Source organism: Paracoccidioides brasiliensis, assembly GCF_000150735.1.
Source record: "Paracoccidioides brasiliensis Pb18 unplaced genomic scaffold supercont2.1, whole genome shotgun sequence".
In the NCBI taxonomy this organism is placed as follows: domain Eukaryota; kingdom Fungi; phylum Ascomycota; class Eurotiomycetes; order Onygenales; family Ajellomycetaceae; genus Paracoccidioides; species Paracoccidioides brasiliensis.
Window position 1 is genome coordinate 718,213 of NW_011371358.1, and position 22,345 is coordinate 740,557.

The 22,345-nt window shown below is 30.0% G+C and overlaps 2 protein-coding genes across 2 annotated transcripts; both read right to left on the bottom strand.

The window, feature by feature from the left end:
* Positions 1-8,935: 8,935 nt before the first annotated feature.
* Positions 8,936-10,696, bottom strand: PADG_00215 (uncharacterized protein; the record flags this gene model as incomplete). Its single annotated transcript, XM_010757435.1, has 3 exons — positions 8,936-9,554; positions 9,621-10,566; positions 10,648-10,696. 3 exons carry the CDS (start codon positions 10,694-10,696, stop codon positions 8,936-8,938), a joined length of 1,614 nt encoding a protein of 537 aa, XP_010755737.1.
* Positions 10,697-14,593: 3,897 nt separating this feature from the next.
* PADG_00216 (uncharacterized protein) lies at positions 14,594-15,642 on the bottom strand (the record flags this gene model as incomplete). The annotated part of the gene is made up of 2 exons (XM_010757436.1): positions 14,594-14,657; positions 15,446-15,642. 2 exons carry the CDS (start codon positions 15,640-15,642, stop codon positions 14,594-14,596), a joined length of 261 nt encoding a protein of 86 aa, XP_010755738.1.
* Positions 15,643-22,345: the final 6,703 nt, after the last annotated feature.

Consider the following 22,345-nt stretch of genomic DNA (forward strand, 5'->3'; position numbering starts at 1 on the left):
TTGATAAAATCGTAGTAGTAATTAAAAAGATTGACAATATTCTCTATTTCATTCAGAGAGTCAGAGAATATGAGATTCTTAATTATCTTTATTTTTTTCTTCTGTGTAAATATGCTCAGCTGCTCAACATAATGTCTCAGTAGAGCTACTGATGAATAGATAAAGTGGCATTTTCTTAGCAACATCATTACTTCTGACTTCTCTAACACAATGAACATACTATTTATATGTTTGAGATACTCATCTAGCTCTTGCAAGTATATGATTATATCATTTATATACATAAGTGTAAATTGTCAAAGATATTATGTCAGAATTTCCTTTATCTATTTTTAGAAAAATATGAATGAAATCATCAATTTTATGATGATAACTGTGAATCACTTTAACTCACAATGAGAAGTAATAAAGATTATCTTAAATTAGTCACTCTTTTCAATCAGCTGCTGGAAAAAGCCTTGCTATATATTTATTGAGAAGAAAAAGGTAGAATTGCTCAGTGACTACAGAATACCTCTCTGAGTTGATAGCAGATATGTGTTCAGAATCAGCCTCATGTTAATCTTTCTCAGATCAATGATTACTCTCAACTTGCTTTTGTTTCATATAATAAATACTGATGATATAATAGAATTCTTATTCTCAAGAGAAATCTACTTGATTCTGTTATTATCCAAAAGTGAATTTAAAATTTAATTCATTGTCTCTCAATCTTATCTCAATAATGAATAAACACATTGCTTGAATTCTGAAAAGTTGACTTCATTCATGAAGCATAATAACATCTTTATGCTGTCTGTGAACTGCTCTAACAGAGGTCAAAACAAATGATAGTGATGGTTCATTATCAATTGAACCACAGATTGTTTTATCAGATTCAAATGAGAGAATATATTCATCTCTACAGACTTCTCTGCCACTGTCAGAAACTATTAGCAGGTTTTCATCTTTGTCATCTATTGCAGCTAGGTGAATAGTTTTCAGCCAATAAATGAGATTTCTTTTCCTTATCAGAGAGGCATATCCCACTACTTGACAGAAGTGCATAGTGATAGATATGACTTCTAGATTAGTGAATAAGAGCACTATCACTTCTGAGTTGATTGTGACTCACAATAACTCAGCAAATGTGACTAATCTTTTATTAGTTCTCAATCTCAGCTTCATCATTCAAAGTATGTCTGCAGGCAGTCTGGCATGGAACATAGAAAGTGGAATTTCTTTATCTGAATTGACTGTAGCTGGTTAAGTGATTCAGATTGCAAATTGCTATGTGATTTGACTGATCTTCTCTACTCTCTCTGACAGATGTTCTCATCCTTCTATCTGAATAACCTTTCAGATGGCTCTTGCTCATACAGAATACTGATTGAAAAATATTACTACTCAATCTTATATAATGATTCTTACATTAGCAGATACTAGAATATTATTGACTAATATGATATTACAATTTAGATGCTTTACTAAGTGAAGTTCATTCTTTATAAAAAAAAGAGAACTTTTTTAATTCTATATAATAATATCTGAATTAATATATATATTGAAGATATCTGACTCTGTATCAATATCTCTGATTTTAATACTATAATTATCTAGCATAAGAATAAATGAGTGCTGTGAGAAAAATAGCTTTACTATCATCATATCAATAAAAGAGATTTCAGCACTGATATTCACATACATGAACAACTCTTCTCACTGAGTGATTGTCTGAATTGATAAAAATATATATGATAGATAATGTAGACTGTCAATAACCTTCTGATCATTTTCTGAAATACTATTAACTAATATGTATGTCTCTATATTAAAAATAAAATATTCTGAGAGATAAGCTGCTATGACTTCTACTGATAAGATGAGTTTTTTGATACTTATCTTCTTATTTAATTTTCTATCTTGTTATTGAACTTTAAAAAGTCATTCTTCAGATCTGATAACAGATATGTGTCATTGAATTTCATTTAATTTGTGATATGATTATCAGTCTTCTTGAGACATCTGTTAGCATAATACAGGTCTCTGCAAGTAAAGTACTCTGCTGCTGAGGCAGATGCAGATTTGATGAGTACAGACTTAAACAGAGTCACTGAGTCAGTTCTGCTGACTTTCATTTCCAGCTAATATGGCTGTCATAATCAGATAGTTGACTCAACTTATCAATTGATTTGTCAGTCAGTTCTGCTGACTTCTGCTTTTGATTGACACAGCTGTCATGATTGAGCAGTCAGCTCAGCCTGCTGATTACATTAATAAAATATAACAGGTCTATTCTCAGTTCAATATTCTGCTCTTTCATACTTGAAAAGTTGCTGTCATTGATCTCTTCAGACATATCTAGTAGCTGGCTTGTTATCACATATATATCTGTAAAAATTATCTAGATATTCTGTTGAAATGAGAAGAGTGATCATTACTAGACTACTCTCCAATCTCTCTTATAAAAGATGTTTGATTATAATTTGATCAGAAATCACTGTTGTTTATAAAAGAGCAATCTTACAGATGATGTAAACAATGAGCAGTAGCTCATTTATTTTGTCAAATAAGAATTCCAATTTTTGAGTTCAGCTTTAGATCTTCTCTTCTGAAAGCTGAAACTTACTCTATAGCTTGTCAATTGTTATCACAAGTGATACTGCCATTTCATTCTGGCATTTGAGAAATAGCTCATTGTGTCACTTTAGAGTTTTCTTCTTGAAACATAGAGAAATCACTCTGAGGACTGCTGTCTCTTTCTTCAGAGTTATCATAAACTCTAATCTCAATGTAAAAGCAGTTACATTTATCTTATCTGAGTTGTAAGGCATGAGATTTGTCATTTGAAGCCTTACTGGCTACTTTTGACTGTATAAAGAGATAGCAATTCCATCTCAGATGCTTGTAATTGAGAGTGTGAATTGATTATATTTCTTAGCAGTAGGTCAGTTATTCTGTCTTATTCTATTATCTTTTATATTGTACATGTAACACTCTATGCTGGCAGTTCTATCATACTTTAGATTGATTCTGACATACAAAATCAACTCCTGCAGGCAGTTTGTCACTATCAACACTTCTCAACTGACTTCTCTTGAGCCTGGTCTTGCAATGAATGAGTGGGTGATACTAATGCACTCTAAGTAAATCTCATGAGCAATTAATTCCTTCTTCTGCTCATCAAGAAGAGACTTATAGATACAGAGCTAGAATTTTAGATTCATCATCTAATTCTCTCACTTCTTTAACTACATGTTAAGATCTATCAGTCTGTTCTCTTGCTCTCTCAATTATATATTAAGCCCTTCAAACTTCTTTATAATGTTCAGTATTACTTTCTCATTGCAGTGATCATCTTCTGCAACTGAGTGATCAAAATCTACAAAGATAAAAAATGATAGACTTTCAATTTTTGATATGCTTGATGACTTCTGTTCTGAACATTTGAATTCACTGATAAAAGACAGTCATTCATTCCGCTACTGAGATTTCCTGTATTATTGCACTCATCTTATTATATCATCTCACAGAGACAGTAAATAGCACCTTTTTCATCTTGAGACAGTTATAGAGAGTGATTAACAGTTGTAATTTTGTGTATCAACTGCTCTCATTTCTTCACACTTCTTCAATTGCTATTGTGTACTTTTCTGTGAATGTCTGCATGTATTGATAAAAATCGCTATAATGAGTGTTCTCATCAGCATCTCACTTCTTGCCAGCTGCCTCAGCACCCTCTGATCTCATTGAGAATTCAAAAGTTATCAGAATGATAAGAATGTTTGAATGATGAGAGTGTTTATTTTTAAAGTTACTTTGTGACATTTTTGAGATGATTAAGATAATTATTTGAAGATGATTGAGGTCTGACTCAGAGGATGATACCATAACTAATGCTTTTTTAAAGTGATTGAACTAGTGATTACAAATCAGAGTAACTAGCAATTATGATTTAGAGTGACTGATTTAATGAATTTTGAATCTTGATTGATTCAGTGAATCTTGAATCTTTTAGAGATATATGAATATACTATTAATTTGATGCATATGAGCAATTGAATAGATAGAATATATCATATCTGATTCTCTTCTAATAAGATAAGTAAATACTCTGCTATATATACATACTATAATCACTTTATATGATAAAAGTGATCATATAGAATAGAAAATATAGAAAAAATTAAGATCTCTAAGTGAATTAAAAAAAGATAAATAAAGAGTAAATATTAATATAGAAAGAAGCAGAATAATAAAAGTGAAACATTAGAAATGAAATATCACATAAATAGTTAAATATTTTTTTCTAAAATAAATTAAAAATAAATAATTTTTTTAAAATTTTATTTTAATTATTTTTTAACTATATTAATATTTTTATTAATAAATATTTATTTATTTATATTTATTTATTAAATTAGATATATATAATAATAGTTTTTATATAGTATATAATTAAATTTTATATTATTTTAAAATATAACTATATAATTATATATTTTAAATTATTTATATATTTTATATTTTTACAATAATTAAATCATAGTATAATTATATATAAATTATAATTTTTAATTATATATATTTTAAATTAATAAATAATAATAAATTAATCAATTATATATATATAACTTTTGTTACGGCGCAGTTGCGGATAATATGAATTAAGCTTGATCCGCTCTGACCTTCAACCATATTTGGTTGCTTAGGTTGATTCTGCTCCAATCCTCAACCACCAATTTATATTCAGCTGCTTGTTCATTCCCACATTCTATTTCTCAGTTTAGTATTCTCATCGCAGCTGCCTAGTTAGATAGATGAATTGAAGCTTTTGTCTTTTTATCATCATGACTCTAGCTGAGTCATGGCATAATACTAAACTCTTCTTTCTCATAAGCCCTGGGTGTGACGGCGTAGAACGGGCTCCGTCCAGACCACTCAACAGTGTAAGGCCACTGGGCTGGAAAGGGTAATTGCAACTGCCTAGCCACGGCATAACAACTACCCCACGATTACCCCACAGAAACTGCCTAGCAACCAACCCGCAAATACTCTGTATATAAACAGAGCCTTCCCCGGACCCGTCTTTTAGGAACCATCTTAGTCTATCGTTGAAGTAGCTTACCTAGTTGGCAATCAAACACCTGTTTACCTGCGCCTAGATTGAAGCCGTGACACTGGGGATTGAGTAGGCAGGCCTTACATCCATGTCCATGTCCATGTCCATGTCCACGTCGAGGTCTACGTCTACGCCTGTATCTGATTGAGCTTCTCAGTGGTTGTGACTGTGCTGAGTGCTCAAAACCTTAGTTAATTTTTTGTCCTTCTTTATTGTTCTTTACTTATTCTTATCTTCACCATGGAAGCTTCTCTTGCTGCTCTTCATCAGGAATTTGAGAGTGCTATTCAGGAGCTCTGCAATCAAAATCAACAGTTGCAGGCTGAATGCCAGTCCTTGCCGGCAGCTCTAAACAGCTCCCAATCTCAATCCCAATCCTGTCTGAAACCCAGACCTTGAAAAGTTCACTGGCCAAACCCTGAAATTTGACATTTGACTCCTCAATTAAAGTCAAACTATATGTTGATCAAGCTGCTCTTGGAGATTTAATCACTCAGTTCTACTATGTTTACTTGGATCTAGATTTAAGTATACAAGCAATGATTCTTCCCCATTGTAGCTCAAGCTGAAGAAGCAAGTAATTAGAACTACAATTCAATCCTCAATCAGCTTTTTTATGTATATGACAATTCAAATAAGATAATTGAGGCAGAAGATAAACTACACTATTTAGAACAGAGCTTAAGTGAACCTCTAGCAGTCTATATTGCTAAGTTTGAAAATATTTTCTATGAGGCCAAAGTCCAGGAGTGGTCAGATTCTTTAAAGATCTCTTAATTCCACCAAAGCCTCAGTATATCAATTCACAATCATCTAGCCTAGCAGTCAAATCTACCTCAGATCTATAAGGAATTTCTGCATATTGTCCAGCAGTTAGCTTTTAATAATTTCTTCTATTATCTTTACCCCATACTTCTTAGCAGTTTGATTTCTCTACTTGCCATGATTGCTCTGAATCTATGAATCTAAACTAGATTAATATTTTTAACTTTTCACATGATTTTTCTTTATATACCTTATCAATTTCATCTTCTCAATGGGAGAAATATTATCAAGAAGGCTATTGTGTACATTGTAACTCTAATAATCATTGAGTTGAAAATTGTTATTTTCATCTATATTCTTTTAAACTCTATTATCATCATCAAACTGTCAAATAAATCCCAGTCTCTAATCAAGAATCTGATGATAACTCTAATATTAGTGAGATATAAAAGAAAAATTAAATGAATATAATGAATAATAGCTAAGGTAATTAATTTACTGATAAGCTTGATGAATTTTATTTGCTCTTTTTTTATATTTGATATAGCTGCTTGAGAGCAAGCACTTTTAAAATTGAGGGGTAATGTTACAATGCAGTTACTGATAATATAGATTAAAATTTGATTTACTTCAACTCTAATCATATTCAGTTGCTTAAATTGATCCACTCAATTATATATTCAGCTGCTCATTCATTTTATATTTTAATTTTCAATTTAGTATTCTCATTGCAACTGTCTAACTAAATAGATAAATTGAAACTTTTATCTTTTTATCATTATAACTCTAGTTAAGCTATGATAACTTTTATTAAAATTTATTATAAAATATTTTTTATAATTATATTCTATAAAAATAAAAAATATTAATATTAAAAAATATTTTAATTAATTTATAATTCTATTAATTTAATTATTTTTAATTACTTTAAACTTTTAATTATTATATATTATTATAAATATATAATAAAAAATAATTATATTTAAAATGAATTTAATAAAATAATATTAAAAATATATTTAATTAACTTATATAATATTTTTATAAATTTTTAATATTTATTAAATAATTAATATCAAATATATTTACTATAAATATAAAAAAGTAAAAATTTAAAAAATTAATATATGCAATTAAATTTAATAAAAGTTTAACTTGATAAAAATTTTAAAACCTTAATCTTTTATTTTTTCAATTTAATTTATTATTTATTATTTATCTTGTAGATTTTTATTATAATGCAGCTGTTAATAATATAAATCAAAATTAATTCACTCTAATTCTTAATTATTTCTTTATATTTAACTACTTATTTATTTCACATTTTAATTCTCAATTTATTATTCTTATCACAGCTGCTTAATTAGATAGATAAATTAAAACTTTGTCTTATTATTATATTAACTCTAGACTGAGTCATGATAGTCTTTATTATTTAAATTTATATTATTTTTATAAATTCTTCTTATATATATTAATTATAATTCTTAAAAATATATAAAAATAAGCTGCTTTAAACATTTTATAATTTTAATTAATTTAGTTAAATATTATTAAATATGAATAATATTGATTATATTTTAATTAATTAATATAGATTTAATTTCAATATTCAATTCAATTAATTATTCAACTTATCTAAAATTATCTATTGAACATAACTAACTAGTTAGTTAAGCATAATTGTTTTAGTTACATAAAAGCATAATCTTTCATTTATAAATATAACAAACTTAAAATTATCAATGAAGTTAAAATTTAAAAGTAAAAATCTTTTTGCAGTTGAATCAAAATGCGAAGGTAATAATAAAGATAATGAACTTATGTTAAATATAATAATTAAGCTTTTACCCTTGAGTAATGAACTTAAATAAAACTTAAAGCAAGGTCAAAATTATTCGAACATTAAAAAAAAAAAAAAAAAAAAAAAAAGTTAAAAGAACCCGAATTAATACTTAAGAAAAGTATGAGAAAATAGAGATATCTGAGGGAAACATAATTGGCAGCTTGTTTTCTTATTGTACGGGAAATAAAAGACATGTTACCAAGGTGAGTGGATCGAGAATGCCAGGTGACGTTGCAACTCTGGGTGGTTAATCGAAGCTTGACAAGAGAATAACCAGGGGTCTATATGTCATCAAGGTCGTCTTAAACACTCTCTAGGGAGTGCCTGGAATAAAACACACCATTACAATTCGACCCAGTGTAGGTAGCCAGATAAGTATCCGGTACTCAACCTTGGTGGCTCAGAACAATTTACGTTTTTCGTAGATTCCAGGAAACATCTTCTCGGAGCTCCATTCGTTCACCTTTGGGTTAAGCGTCTACTGCGATCCATACTTTGGTGATGATGAAGCTGTGGATATCTATATTATAGGAACTCTAGGTGAGGGGAGAAATCATCGTTGAAGGATTGGGAAGGTTGCGTTGTCCAACTCATGAAAAGTCATGCTGCTTTGGTGACGTTGCTTTCTGCATTATGATACAATGAAGAACAATTTAATACTATTTTACCCAACTTTATCCAAATCGGCCCAAAGAAAAAAAAAATCGCCCAGATCAAGTGAACAAGCCGCCTAACCCTGTAGTTAAACTCGCCCAGTGTTCCGTCAGTCCCCATCACAGAGCCCTGGATTTAGTGGCCCAACACTGTAGTTAACCCACCCTGGGTTCCATCGGTCCCATCACAGATCCCTGGATCTGCATACCCCCTGGAGGAATTGGCCATGAATAAACCACTCACTGGCAGGTTCGTAGTTGGGTGAACCACCAAAGACCCGGTCATCCTCCTTCAATACAGACAAATCTCATTCTTGCGTTGTGATGAGGTATGAGAAGTTTTCTATTTACCGCCGTTGCTGATATAAGTCAGAATGGTGTAAATCGAAATCATTAATGGAGGGGATGTCGAGAGTTATAGCGCAAATGTAAACAACAACGTAAGTTGACACAACTGCCTCATTTCCCAAAACACAAAGTCCACCGCGTTAACCAGCCAAATATCCTCCTACAAATAACATTCTCCCATTCTGTATCAATGACCGCCTCTGATACCACCTAAATCTTCATCTAGTTTTTCACAGCCCTGCTTTGTCTCTGTTCCGCCAGGACCTCTTCACTCACACTAACCAAGATATCAAATGCACGTCGCATATATTTCTCCTCTGACATTGTATTTCCATTTACTACCCGGATGACCGGGCGCTCGTGGATTACCGTACATGTCAGGAATATTTCTCCTCGGGCATTGATAGTTTCGCAAACTTTCCGAGTAATAGCTCCTGAAGAGAATGCTGGTTTGGTCGTGCCATTGGTCAAGGTATTGCGAGCGACACCGTTTTGCACGGGGACACTGTTTGGATCAACTTCATCCAATCCCTTAATTCTGACAACCGTCAATCCAAAGGCCGGCTTTGTAAAGACCTCAAAAATATCATCGCGGCTTCTAACGAGATCAACAAAGACGCGGCCAATGTTTACCCCCTTACGGATATGTGCTTTCATGCCAGAAAGCCCGTACGAACGCATGACAAACCACACTTTGAGTGCGCGGAAGCGTCTCCCAAGTGAAAATTGCCAATGGCGAAAGTCAGTCACTGGGGAAGTAAGCGTGCTTGGATTTCGCAAGTAGGCGGGCGCAATGTCCAGAGAGTTGGTGAGGTCGCTTGTATTGCGAAGGAAGAGGCAACTATAGTCGTAGATAGGGTCGGATTAGCTTGCGAAAATTAAAGGAAATCCAAAGGGCAAAGCCCACCTAGTGTCAAAATTTACTAGAAGCCACTTTGCCATATCCATATCAAAACTATCGACGCCTTCTGCGAACTCCTTCGCAATGTACTGATACTCCTCCGCCACAAGCGCGGACCCAGCATATGCGGCATCAATATGCACCCAAATGTTCTGCCATGATTCCTTCTCCTTTAGCACAGCTTTGATCTCCGCAAGCCGGTCTATGGCACAGGAATTGGTTGTGCCCATTGTAGCTGTTAAATAGAAAGGTTCAAGCCCGTCTCTCGCACATTGTTCCAGAACCTTGCGCAACGCATCCCCGGTCAATTCCAGGTTGTCTTCTAGTCGCGTCGGGATGGCCCGGTATCGAACACCTGCAATCCGGGCCCCCTTAGCTGTACAGCTGTGTCCCTGATCACTGGCCAGTGCGACAAGGCGTGGGCGTAGTTCCATAATGCGATCTTCCCACTCTGGCGTGTCTTCAACCAGCCCCTCCGCTGCAGCTTTAGCCCGGACATGTCGTTCACGAGCGGCAACTATGACGGTTGCAATAGCCTCGCTGGCGCTTCCCTGGATAACACCACCACCCGTGCTCTTCCCAGATTTTGATGACGCAGCACTAAGGAAGCAATCCGGTAGTCCCAATGCCTGTGCCAGCCAGTCCATCATGACAATTTCCAATTCCGTACATGCAGGAGAGCACAGCCAATTGAAAGCTGCCGCGGTGAAGGCGGCCGAGTACATTTCACCAATGATGGAAGGGTAAGTCACACAAGAGGGAAAAAAAGCCATGAACTTTGGCGATTGCCAGTGGGTGAGTCCTGGAATGATTTTGGACTCGATGTCCCCGTGTATCTTGCTCCATGGCTCTGGGTCCTTGGGAACCGATGTGGGAAGAAGAGGACGAAGGTACCCTGGCTCTACATCGGGAACGACTCTCTTGGAGACGATGGTGTTGAAGTATTTGATTACTGCAGTACTCAAGTTAGACACTACATAGTAAAAGATACAAAGAGACGAAATGTGGAGAGGAACGCCAATTGAGGGCATACTATCTTCAACGGCAAGGTGAGCCGCTTCTCTGAATTCTTCTTGGTCCATCCCGAGTGGGTAATTCGGGCATATGCTGTCTGTTCGTTGCAAAGGATAGAAAGGATAGAGGTTAAGGGGAACGTCGCCGATGGAGGTCTTTTGGGTTGGGAGCTTCGACGGAGGATTGAAGGCAGCATCGATATATATAACAAAATCTATCCCCTCGTCCGGACCTTGTTAGCTCAATTTCAATTAGCAGTTGTAAACCTCCACACACGAGAAATATAAAAGGGGTTGAAAGTTATGCTCAGGTTCCTTACCAACCTTTGCCCCTAGGAAACACGGAATCCATGGAAGAAGTTACCAAGGAACCATTGGGTAAATACGGTAAATACCTACCAGGCTATCAATCAGATCTTCTGTTTCGCTGACTTAAAGTTATCAATTTGACCCTTTTTTTAATCTAAAACCCACTCAAAAGACACAAGCAGGGGTTGAACGAAGCCACAACTGATAATCATAGCTTCCAATGAAGCTTGTATATTGAGCTTCCATTCTCAAGTTACCCTTCGAATGTGATATCAAGGGTTCCTATGCTTTTGTTCCGTCTGTATCTATAGCTGATGCAGCTAATATTTCAAGGAGGACAACACTGTTGTGGTTGTTGTGGTTGTTGTGCGTACGACGGACTTCTCTGTGTTAAACTAGCTAAGCTAATAGCTTGACTGTAGCTTGAATATACGGCAGGCAGGTGATTAGGGCGGCCTGTCGCAGTCTGTATCCACAAACACCGCCCCATGCTACGACGGCAGTCTCCTCAAGCTCTGCTGCTGCGCCTCTCTAGCTCAGCTCAGATCATTTATCAAGTCTTGCAACAAAAATTCGTCAAACTACAAATAATCGAACGTCTATGGAAAGCCGTCTGTACGAAAGCATAACTAAAATTCAAAACAAAAAGTATGTTTATTGTTGAACTCTCTGTACACCCTCTCCGCGGCCGCAACATCAGATTAACCTCCACTAATCCAATCTTCTCGACGAAGTCAGTACGTGCAGGCTGTTGCTTAGAGGCTTCATGAATCCAGCTTCCTTGTTCACCGTAGAGCCTATGTGCAGCAGCTCTTTTTCACGCTTCTCAACTAGATCATGAATGCTGTGAGCAAGCACCAACATTAGGTAATCAGAGCCAATTGGCTAGTTAGTTGGTGTGGGTGGTTAGATAGTTTCTAATGAATTACCGGGTAGATAAGGATGTTGGTTAACTGCTAGATCAAGTTAATGTAATTACTTTCCACCCACTCATCTAACCAGGATATCAAAATCAGTTTATCTTCAATGCTTGTACTTTAACACGCCACACAACGTCTCTAATTCTTAAGAAAAATTTGAAAAACTCTACAGAAATAGAAAAAAAATTGAACTTGTCATATCCGTCATCAAAAATCAAGAAATCTCCTCAATTTGTGAAGCTATGAGACTATATGATATAATATACTTTTACTTTTAACTATTAACTTTAATACTAACTTATAAAAATAAATACTTATAGTCATAGTATTATATATTGATTAAGAATAAAGAGGATTTTTTAGTTAAACAAAATATATTCTATTAACTAATAGATATTGAAAATATTATTATTATTATACTTTATAATATTCAACTTTTATCACTTTTTTATTAATAAAAGTTAAATTTAAAAACGTGATTTAAATACTAGAAAAGGCTTTAATATTATTATTTTAAATATTATCAAACTTAAACCTTTTTTACAAAGAAAAAGTAAAATAAATTAATTTATAATATAATAAATATACTATTAAATATAACTTGAATTCTTTGTATATAATAAAAATAAACTAGTAGAGAAAGAAAGAATAAATAAATAAATAATAATAATAATAAACTTTAAATGAGTTGAAGTAACAAAAAATAAATAATATTAACAATAAACTTTAACTAACTTGAAGTAAAAAAAATTAGTCTGATAAGTTAAAATAAGAAATTTGAGAAATTTGATTAAAATAGACTATTTAATTATAAGAAAAGTTAATAGGTTGGATATTAGTTTATTATACTGATATTGAAAATAAGCATATGAACAGAAATATGTTGACAACTAAAGTATTATAATACTTTTAGAGAAAATTATAGCACTTACATCTTTTATTAATATTACTTATAAATGACTTTCAAAGTATATTAAAAACAGTTTTAAATATCAAATATATTATAAAATAAAGTGAAATCTTATTTTTCACTAGTTTCTTATAAGTTTTATTAGTGATTAGATGATTTTATAAAATTGTGCTTTTTTATTTAATACAACTGATGATTGAGCCTTTTTGTCATATAATTTAATAACTTTTTAATTATTAAAAAAGTCTAATTTTAATCACTATTACTGTAAGTATATAAATCTTAAAACTAAATTTTTATATTATTTCAGATTATAATTATTAAGAAAAAAAATTATAATAAATTAAAAAATAAAAATATATTAAAAATATTGTAAATTAAATATTAAATGCAGAATTATTTATATATATAAGAATTAATTTAAATTTATATAGTTTATTTTTTATTTATCAATAATTTATAATTATGTTTAATAATTTTATGATTTATATTTCAAGTATTTTATTTTTTTTATATGTTAATTTTAATTTTATATCTTTTATCTATATATATATATATATATATAACTATAGCTTTAAATTTCTTTTTAAGTAACATTCAATTTTTTAAAATTTAAGTTTATTGAAATAGATTTTAAAGCTTATGTATCCGTATCATCATAAACTTGCATTTGATATTGATCAACAGGTCTGGTATCTCCATCCGAGACAGTTCATCAAGTTCCCACACCTTCAACGCGGCTCTCAATTTATTGATAGTTATTATTCCAGAAGCTGACAACTCATGAGAACGATTGTATGTGACAAGAAATATGAAGACAGCGCTAGACGGCTTGTCGGTACTGATATTTGACCGTCTTGCATACTCTAAAAGGGCCTGTTCAATCTTTTCTGAATGGGTCTGCGATTTTTTAAAAGGCAATTGAAAGTGAATTTCTATTGTCATTAAACTACATTCAACTGGAACCCCAGCAGAATTAACTAGACAGTAATTCACATCGTATTTAAATATATAAGTTGATTCAGATATACAGAATAGAATCCTCTAAGCTACCTCGAATGCTGAATAACTAATTAACTAATTTAACCCCGATCTGGTGGATTACATAAGTTATCCATATGCTTCAACAAATTCATCATCATCTTTTCTTCTTCTTCTTCTTCTTCTTCTTCTTCTTCTTCTTCTTCTTCTTCTTCTTCTTCTTTTCTCTCTCTCTCTTTGTGTTGCTATCTATTGCCGCAAACTCATCTGTACCTTGTTACAATTACAATTCTGCATAGCATCTTCAGGAATATATTAAAAATTAGTTAACAAGATTTTGATCAGTCAGTATTCTGTTTTGAGAAAGGGCACTGTTTCATACTTTCATTAAACTCATCCTAACATTAGTTACTCATCCTAAACCTTCATCATCATGGCCACTGATAAAGATGCTACGGAATCAAAAGATTCAAGTGAAATCCCTTTGACAATTGATAGCGATTCTAAAAAAAAAAGACTTGGATGAGTTAGCAGAGTGGCTTCGGGCGGCAAAAATCGTCAGCCATGGAAGAAACATATGGCGTTGTGTTGATATAGCAAGACTTTCAGAAGATCTTATCAACTCCCCACTAGTTAACATAACCCACCACCGAACGGCGGATACCACCGGGCGGCGAATTCCGAAAATCATCAAATATTCAATGTATTCAACAACTGTCAGACGTTGGATCACCTTCGTGAGAGAATCGGACCTCGGGCGATTAACAGAATAGCCATCAAAAACCACGTCAAAACTCCCACTCCTCCTTTTATTCCTGATTTTTGCGAATTTCGGAACTAGTTGCTCTAAAACATGCCACCAAATTGAGTTTTGTATGTAAACGGCAAGATCTCGATCACGAGATCTTGCCTGTAAATTAGCATTAGAAAGACATACAAGAACATGGGGTGAGAAAAGAGGCAACTTGTAATTATAAATAGCGGCAAAATCAGCAGAGAACTGCAGGACAACAAAACAAGAATAATCATAGATTACTAAGTCAACGAGATTCTACACTCTACCCATCTGATAACAATCAATATGCTTAAATATTGAAAATTTTAATAAATTAAGACTTTTCTATAATTAAATATATAGTTATTTATTAGGACAAACTTTGTATAGTACTTTCAATAGTCTCACAGCCACTGCAGTGTGATAAAGCTCGCTGATAAAATATAGTTTCAATCTGAACTTTAATCTGCATATTCAAGCTGCTTAATACTATATGAGACGACGCCAAGACGGGGAGTCAACAGTGCTGCCGTTGCGTGGATTGTTTGATGGGAAGCCGAGAGGGTAGGCTTAACTAGCGCTAAGGGAGCAGATGAGCTTATGTCTTAAGACTGAAAGGGAATCTGAACAATCAAGAATACTGATGGATAGATAGAGGATTGTATGCGTCTTCAATCAATCTAATATATTAAGAACGAATCGCTGACCCTCTATACAGTGGGTAAGATAGCTAGCTTTATAGAGTGTTCATCAGTCTTCTCTCCTCCATGGATACACTTGGATATCAATCTATCTGATCAAGGAAGGGCAATGACTTTCATAGAGGTGATCATAGAGATGATCAACCTGTCATCCACATGATAGTCACCTCGTCATTCCACACACGGAAAGATAATTATCCCATAAAAAGGTGAGACAGCCACCGCGTCATCAGGGTAGTATGGATATCCATATCGTAGTGGCGGCGCCGTACAGAGGGAGTTTCTAAGACATGGGATATTGATTCCAGGGAGATGTCTTTGACTAGATCTCCTGATCGTGATAAGACGTAGGAGGTATCGGTGCCAAGAAGAGGTCTTTGGCTAGGTCTCGTGATCGTGATAAATGCATTCATAATCATTTTGTATAGAATAGTATTCTGATCTTAGAATGTCTTTATATTGTTTTCTTCATCTTGCGGTTCTTCTTCTTCTCTGCTTATTGAATTTTGATTTTCCGATGAAGAAGAATTGTGTTTATGATTATCTGCATAATCTTTTCAATAAGTTGAAAGTATGTTTAACTATTAATCGTGCCGCTGCGCAATCCACACCTTGTGTGGGTGTGCCACACCAAAATGATAAAAACATCAAAATGATAAAAATCTTGAATCACATTCTCATTATTGCACTCTATATCAACAACCAGTAGCTAATCTATAATAAAAAGATTATCTACATCATTCCTAGTATGTGTGTCATCTTTAAATTGATTTAATTTCTCTTCTATTAGTGATGTGAGTGAGTTATTGTCAATTTTTATAGAATTAACTTCAAGTCTCTATTACTTTTTATTCTGCTCTTTTTCAGCTTTATTATTCTTATGCTCCTTGATTTTTCTATTGACATCTTTAATAATGAGGACTTTTTCTACTTGAATCTGATGATAAATTGTTTTAGCTCTGCAGTATTTACTAATATTGAGAAAGTTTTTTAATTCAATGATCTATTATTTATTAAGTTCTATGTGAATTAAACTTGCTTTGAATATCTTGTTCAAATGACATGTCAAAGTGAGTGATTTCAAGTCAAGAGTATCTCTAATACTTTGCATAATGTTTTTAATAATATTAATATAGTGCTTCAGCTTTTAGATTGTCTTTAATAAAGATAGTTGAGAAAAAGAGATAGATATGTGATCTGAATTATTCTCATTTTTATAAATTTGCAGTGAAGAAAATGATGAGATTTACTGCTTAAAAGTATCAAAAACTCAGTTAGAATTCCATAAATATATGTCATATTGAGCTTATTCTGCAGCTATTGTATTAGATTTAAAGATCTTCTTTTGCATAGTTGAGATATCTTGTAGAAACTGATGTTTTTTATACTTAATAAAATCATAACATGCAGCATAATTAATTACTTTTGAATGATAATGCTTATATTGCTGAAATGATAAACTATTCAAAGATTGTAGTAAATGAGTAGCATGTGATGAAAATTTATATAGAATTATCTTATAAAGATTCATATATTATATGAACTTCTCAGTAATATGAAATTCATAATTATTTATTAAAAACAATTGATAACTTCTCTTCTGTCTCTTTTCTATAGCAATATTGAAATGTTCAAGTTATTTAAATTCAATTTCATCATTTGTAAATATAGTATTTGATATAGCAATTCTATAATTACTGAATAAATCTGTCTATGTATATTAATTCTTCAAATATATTTTAAAGATCAAAATTATTAATAAAAAAATGACATAATTATTTATAAATACATATTCAATGACTATAATTAAATTTCTTGAAAAGAATAAAAAAATGATAAAATTAGCTTTTTTAAAAGCAGTTATAATCTATTCTCTACATTCTTGTTCTTTATAAAATTTAATCTCATTAAAGTTATTTGTGTTACAAACATGAAATTGATACTACTCAAATAGAATTTAGAGATGTTCAAATCATATATTAATATATTCAATATCTTTAACTGCTACTCTTTTTGAATTCATTGACTTCTGTCTCATTCTCTTATACTCAAGTAGATGTTCAATGAATCTATAAGTTCACATCTTGTTAACTTTTGAAATAGAGATAGCAGAATCTATGTGCTAATGTCTGAGTATTAAATTTATAAAATCTTCAATATGTTCAGCTGTGAGAGAACAATTTTTTTCATTAAGTAGTTTAATTTATTATTTAATCATATTCTTCTGACTCTCATTTAATCTTTTATTAACTGAAATCTTTGCAGTATTTAAATTTCTTCTATTAATACATGCTCAGAGACATTGATAAGAATGTTAAATTCTTATGACAAAGACAGTATTTTGAAATTTGAGTTTTTTTAATGATAAATAATAGTTTTTTAAATACAGTCTTCAATATTTTTAACCTTATTTGATATTGTGATGAGTTAATAATTGATAAAAATGATGAAGATGATAAAATTACAAGATTTTTATCATTTTGATGTGGTGCACTCATATGAGGTGTGGGTTGCGCAGCGGAATAATTAGATAATTATCTCTTTTTATTAAAATTTCTCTGCAAGTAATAATTTTACAGTTAATCAAGTTGATTGTTATAGTGCAGCCGCTGGAATATAAATTAAGATTAATCTACTCTGATTCTTAACCATCTATATATATTTGACTGCTCGTTCATTCCCATATTCTAATTCCCAGTTTAGTATTCTCGTCGCAGCTGCCTAGTTAGATAGATGAATTGAAACTTTTATTTTAATCATCACAACTCTAGTTTGAGCCATGATATAATACTAAACTCCTCTTTCTCATAAGCTCTGAAGATTGAATAGGCAGATTTTTATGTTCACATCTATATCTATATCTATGTCTATGTTTAAGTAAGCTTTTCAGTAGTTGTGACTACGTTAAATGCTCAGAACTCTTGTTAATATTTTATCCTTCTTTATTATTTCTATCTTTATTATAGAAGCTTCTCTCACTGCTTTTAGCCAGGAATTTGAAAAGCTATTCAGAAGCTTTATAATTAAAATCAATAGCTTTAGACAAATTGTTAATTTTTACAGATTACTCTGAACAACTTCTGATTCTATTCAAAGCCTTCACTACCAGACCTCAAGTAAATTTCTGACAGTCTTTATTGATAAGTTGAATGAATTCTTTATAAAGCTAGAGCTGAAGATTAGATAGATATCTTATATTTGCAATTGTCTAACTAAGTAGCTAAATCTCTCACAGATCTACAAGTAATTTCTCTATGTTGTCTAGCAGTTAGCTTCTAATTTCTTTTATTTATCTTTATCACATGCTTGCTCTAATGGCCCTGTTTACTCTGATTATTATGATTTTATAAATTTAAATCAGATTCAACTTAATATTCTTAATTTTTCACATGATGATTCTTTATCATACATCTCATGAAATTCATCATCTCAATAGTAGAAATACTGTTGAGATGATCATTATATACATTATGAGTCTCATGGTCATTGAGTTGAAAACTGCCAATTCTATCATCATTCTTCAAAGCTCTATGTCAAATAAAAAGTAACAAAATATATCTTTTTTAAAACTCAGTCAATTTTTTAAATATTGATTTAAAAATACTTTTATTTAGAAGCTCTTATTGAAATTAATCAGTCTTCTTAATTTATATAATTTTTAAATAATGTTTGAAAGAGTAATTGTTAAAAAAATACTTTTCTTTAAAAAGTAAATATTTAATAATAATTTTTATTATCAACCTATAATACTTGATTTAAAAAGTGTGAAAGTTAAATAAACAAAAGATGATTGATTAGTTTAAAATAATTCAGTCAATTTTTAAAAGTTTTTATTATATTATTATTGAGAAAAACTATATCTGATATCTTTAAAAACTCTGTCAATTTTGATTTTCTTTCAGTCATATCAAGTACCTTCATATACTATCCTCAAAGTTTGTCTAAATATAGCAGAAAAGATATCTATAAAAAGTAAAGAGCATATGATCTAAGATTCATGCATTTAATCTCTATAGACTACAGGTTTAAAGTTAGAACTAGCTGAGTATAGGTGAGAATAGAAGCAAGTTAAAACTAAGTATATACTTATAAGATATTTTATAAAATTGAGCTTTAATTAATTCTTTAACAAGTTTAATAGAGCTCAGTTAAAACTTAGTCAAACTCAACTAAAGCTTTAACTGAATCTGATCAAGCTCTAATAGAGAAAGTGTTTTGGTAAAATCTGCAGATTTCTCTTAGAATGTTAGTTTTTTCCTAATATCTCTTTGAAAAATTAGGAAAATCTTGCCTAAATTCAACTTTTCCTTTAATAGAGAAAAATTTAAATATTAAAATTACGCTGTATACTAGTTGTATGAGAAAATTTTCTTTAATATAGATAGAATCAATCAGTTTTTAATAATTTTTTTATAAAAAATTATATTTTTTTTACTAGTTTTTTTATCAAAAACTAATATTTCTTTTCTGAATTAATTAAAATTGAAATCATTAGATTTCTACCTCTTTTGTATTTCAAGAAGTAATTGTAAAGATTTAATTAGTTTATCTTAAAAACTGATCTCAGTTTACTAGATTCTCTTGAAAAATCTAGTCTAGTTATTAAACTAATAGTAAAATTAAAAAGATTTCAATTAAAGCTTGTTAAATCAAATATACAAGAGATATAGATAGAAGTTGAAACATGGAAAAAACACTCTCTACATCTGAAAGAGAGAAAGAGACTTAGAAAGAAACTTATCAAAAACTCTCTAAATAAGAGATTTGAAAAAAAAAAAATAATAAATATAAATTAATAGATCAAATTAAACAGCTTGATCATCTAAAGCTTATATTATCTATCTTGAAAAATCAACTAAATAAAGAGGAAAATCAGAAGATTATTAATTTTTTAATTTTACTATCAAAGTAAATTTATGAGATCATCAAGTTTAAAGTGGATGTGGTCATCTCAATCAGATATGTTATACTTCAGTTTCACACTAGTTAATCTAGACAGGAAATTCTCACTCAGAATCAACTATAAGTGGTACAGAGTGTAGATAAGAAGTCTATGTTTATATAAATAGCTACTACTTCTATTTTTACTTTTATTTATTATTATTATTATTATTATTATTATTATTATTATTATTATTATTATTATTATTATTATTATTATTATTATTCATTTAAGATGTGATCAGTCAGTATCTATAATATCTCTCTAGTTAAACTAGAATTTAACTATTTTACTAATCTAACTAATAAATAGTAATCAATTTATATACTTATAAAGTTTTATTTTAGAATAATATAGTATTTAACAATTTACCTCTGCTTAGTTAATACCTTTAAAAATCTAAAAATCTGAAAAAAAAAGAGCTTAAAATCAAAGAAGAGAAAAGCTTTAAAATAAAAAAGTTAAATCAGTCAAAAAATTAATATCTCATTCTAAAGCTATGAAATAGAAAAGCATTAAGTGAATTTTAAAACTTAAAAATAATTTTTAAATTAAGAAATAAACTAAATCAATATCTGTTCTTAGTAGTAATAAATAAAAAAATAATCTCTATAATCAATACCTCTTTTATAGGAAACTCTGTAGTAATTATCATATTATTTGAATTCTCAACTAACTTTTACATTGAAAATAAGAAAGAATAAAGATCTATACTTGAATAAAAACTACAGATAGAAATTAAATTAAATAAAAATAAAAAATAAGAAAAATTAGTTATTTATAACATTCTTAATAATATTTTTGATGTTAAAAAAGATATAATGGTACTAAAGAAAGAAATAGAGAATTATAATTCTTCAACTAAATTGAAAAATAATTTTATCTAGCTGAGCAAATCTGATATTAAACAAAAGAAAGAAGTAGAATCAGTATTGATTATAACAGTTTCATCTATTCTTTTTACTATATATAGAGTTAATTTATTCAAGAATAAAAGTGTATATATAATAAAAACTCTCAGCTATATTGATGATATTGATCTTATTACTAGTTCTAAATCTATATCAGAAAATTATATTAATATAAGCAGAGCTATAAAGAAAATATTTAAAAAAAAAAAGTAAAAATCTTATTCAATTTGATATAGATATAACTGAATTAATTTATTTTTACTCTAAAGAAAAATAAATGAGAGAAAATTATAACTTTTTAAGATAAAGTTATAAAATGAAAAACTTCTGTAAGATAACTAGGAGTATAATTAGACTTAAAGCTCAACTTTAGAGTTTATATTTAAAAAAGAATTACTCAGACTATAAAAACTTTGAATAGTATTATTAGACTTTTAATACAGAAAGAAATTTATCTTTTCAAGCTATAAAATAATTATTTATAGCTTATATAGTATATATATCAGCCTATACAGTAGAAATTTAATAAAAAGAATAAAAGTACTTTATAAATCAATTTTAACTATTATAGAATAAAGCTTTAATAAGAATTCTAAAAGTTTTTAAAACATCTTCAGTTAGAGCTATAGAAATAGAGATATTAATTCTACCATCAGCTATTAGATTTGATAAAAGTTATATAAATTATACTTTAAAAATCATGAAAATAAATATAAATTATTTAATTCAAATAAGACTATCTACTTTATATCTCTTAGATATATATAAAAAAACTTAAATAGAGAATGATTTCTAGATTGAAATAAATACTCTAGTAATTTAAAAAAAGACATTTTCTTCTCAGCTGTATAGAATATATGCTATGATTAAAAATCAATTATCAAGTTTAAATATAAAAAATATAAATCATAATAAATTTTATTTTTAGAAGAAAAATCTAAGTTCATTAGTAAATATTATTATTAGTAAACTATCAAATAAAAAGGAAAAAACTATATATACTCAAAACTTCTAAATATAAATAAAATAAACTTAATTTAAAAAGCAAATATGAATATATAAGAGCTGATATAGTAGTAAAATATTTTAAATTAGATTAAGAATATAATATATTTTCTTAAAATCTAAAAATAGAATATAAAGTCTTTAATACTGAATTTATTTTTCAATTTAAAAGACTTCTATAATGACTTATAAAATGATCTTTAAAAAAGTAATATTAATAATATTTGAATATTTTAATAGTTAAATAGAATGAAAAGACTATTA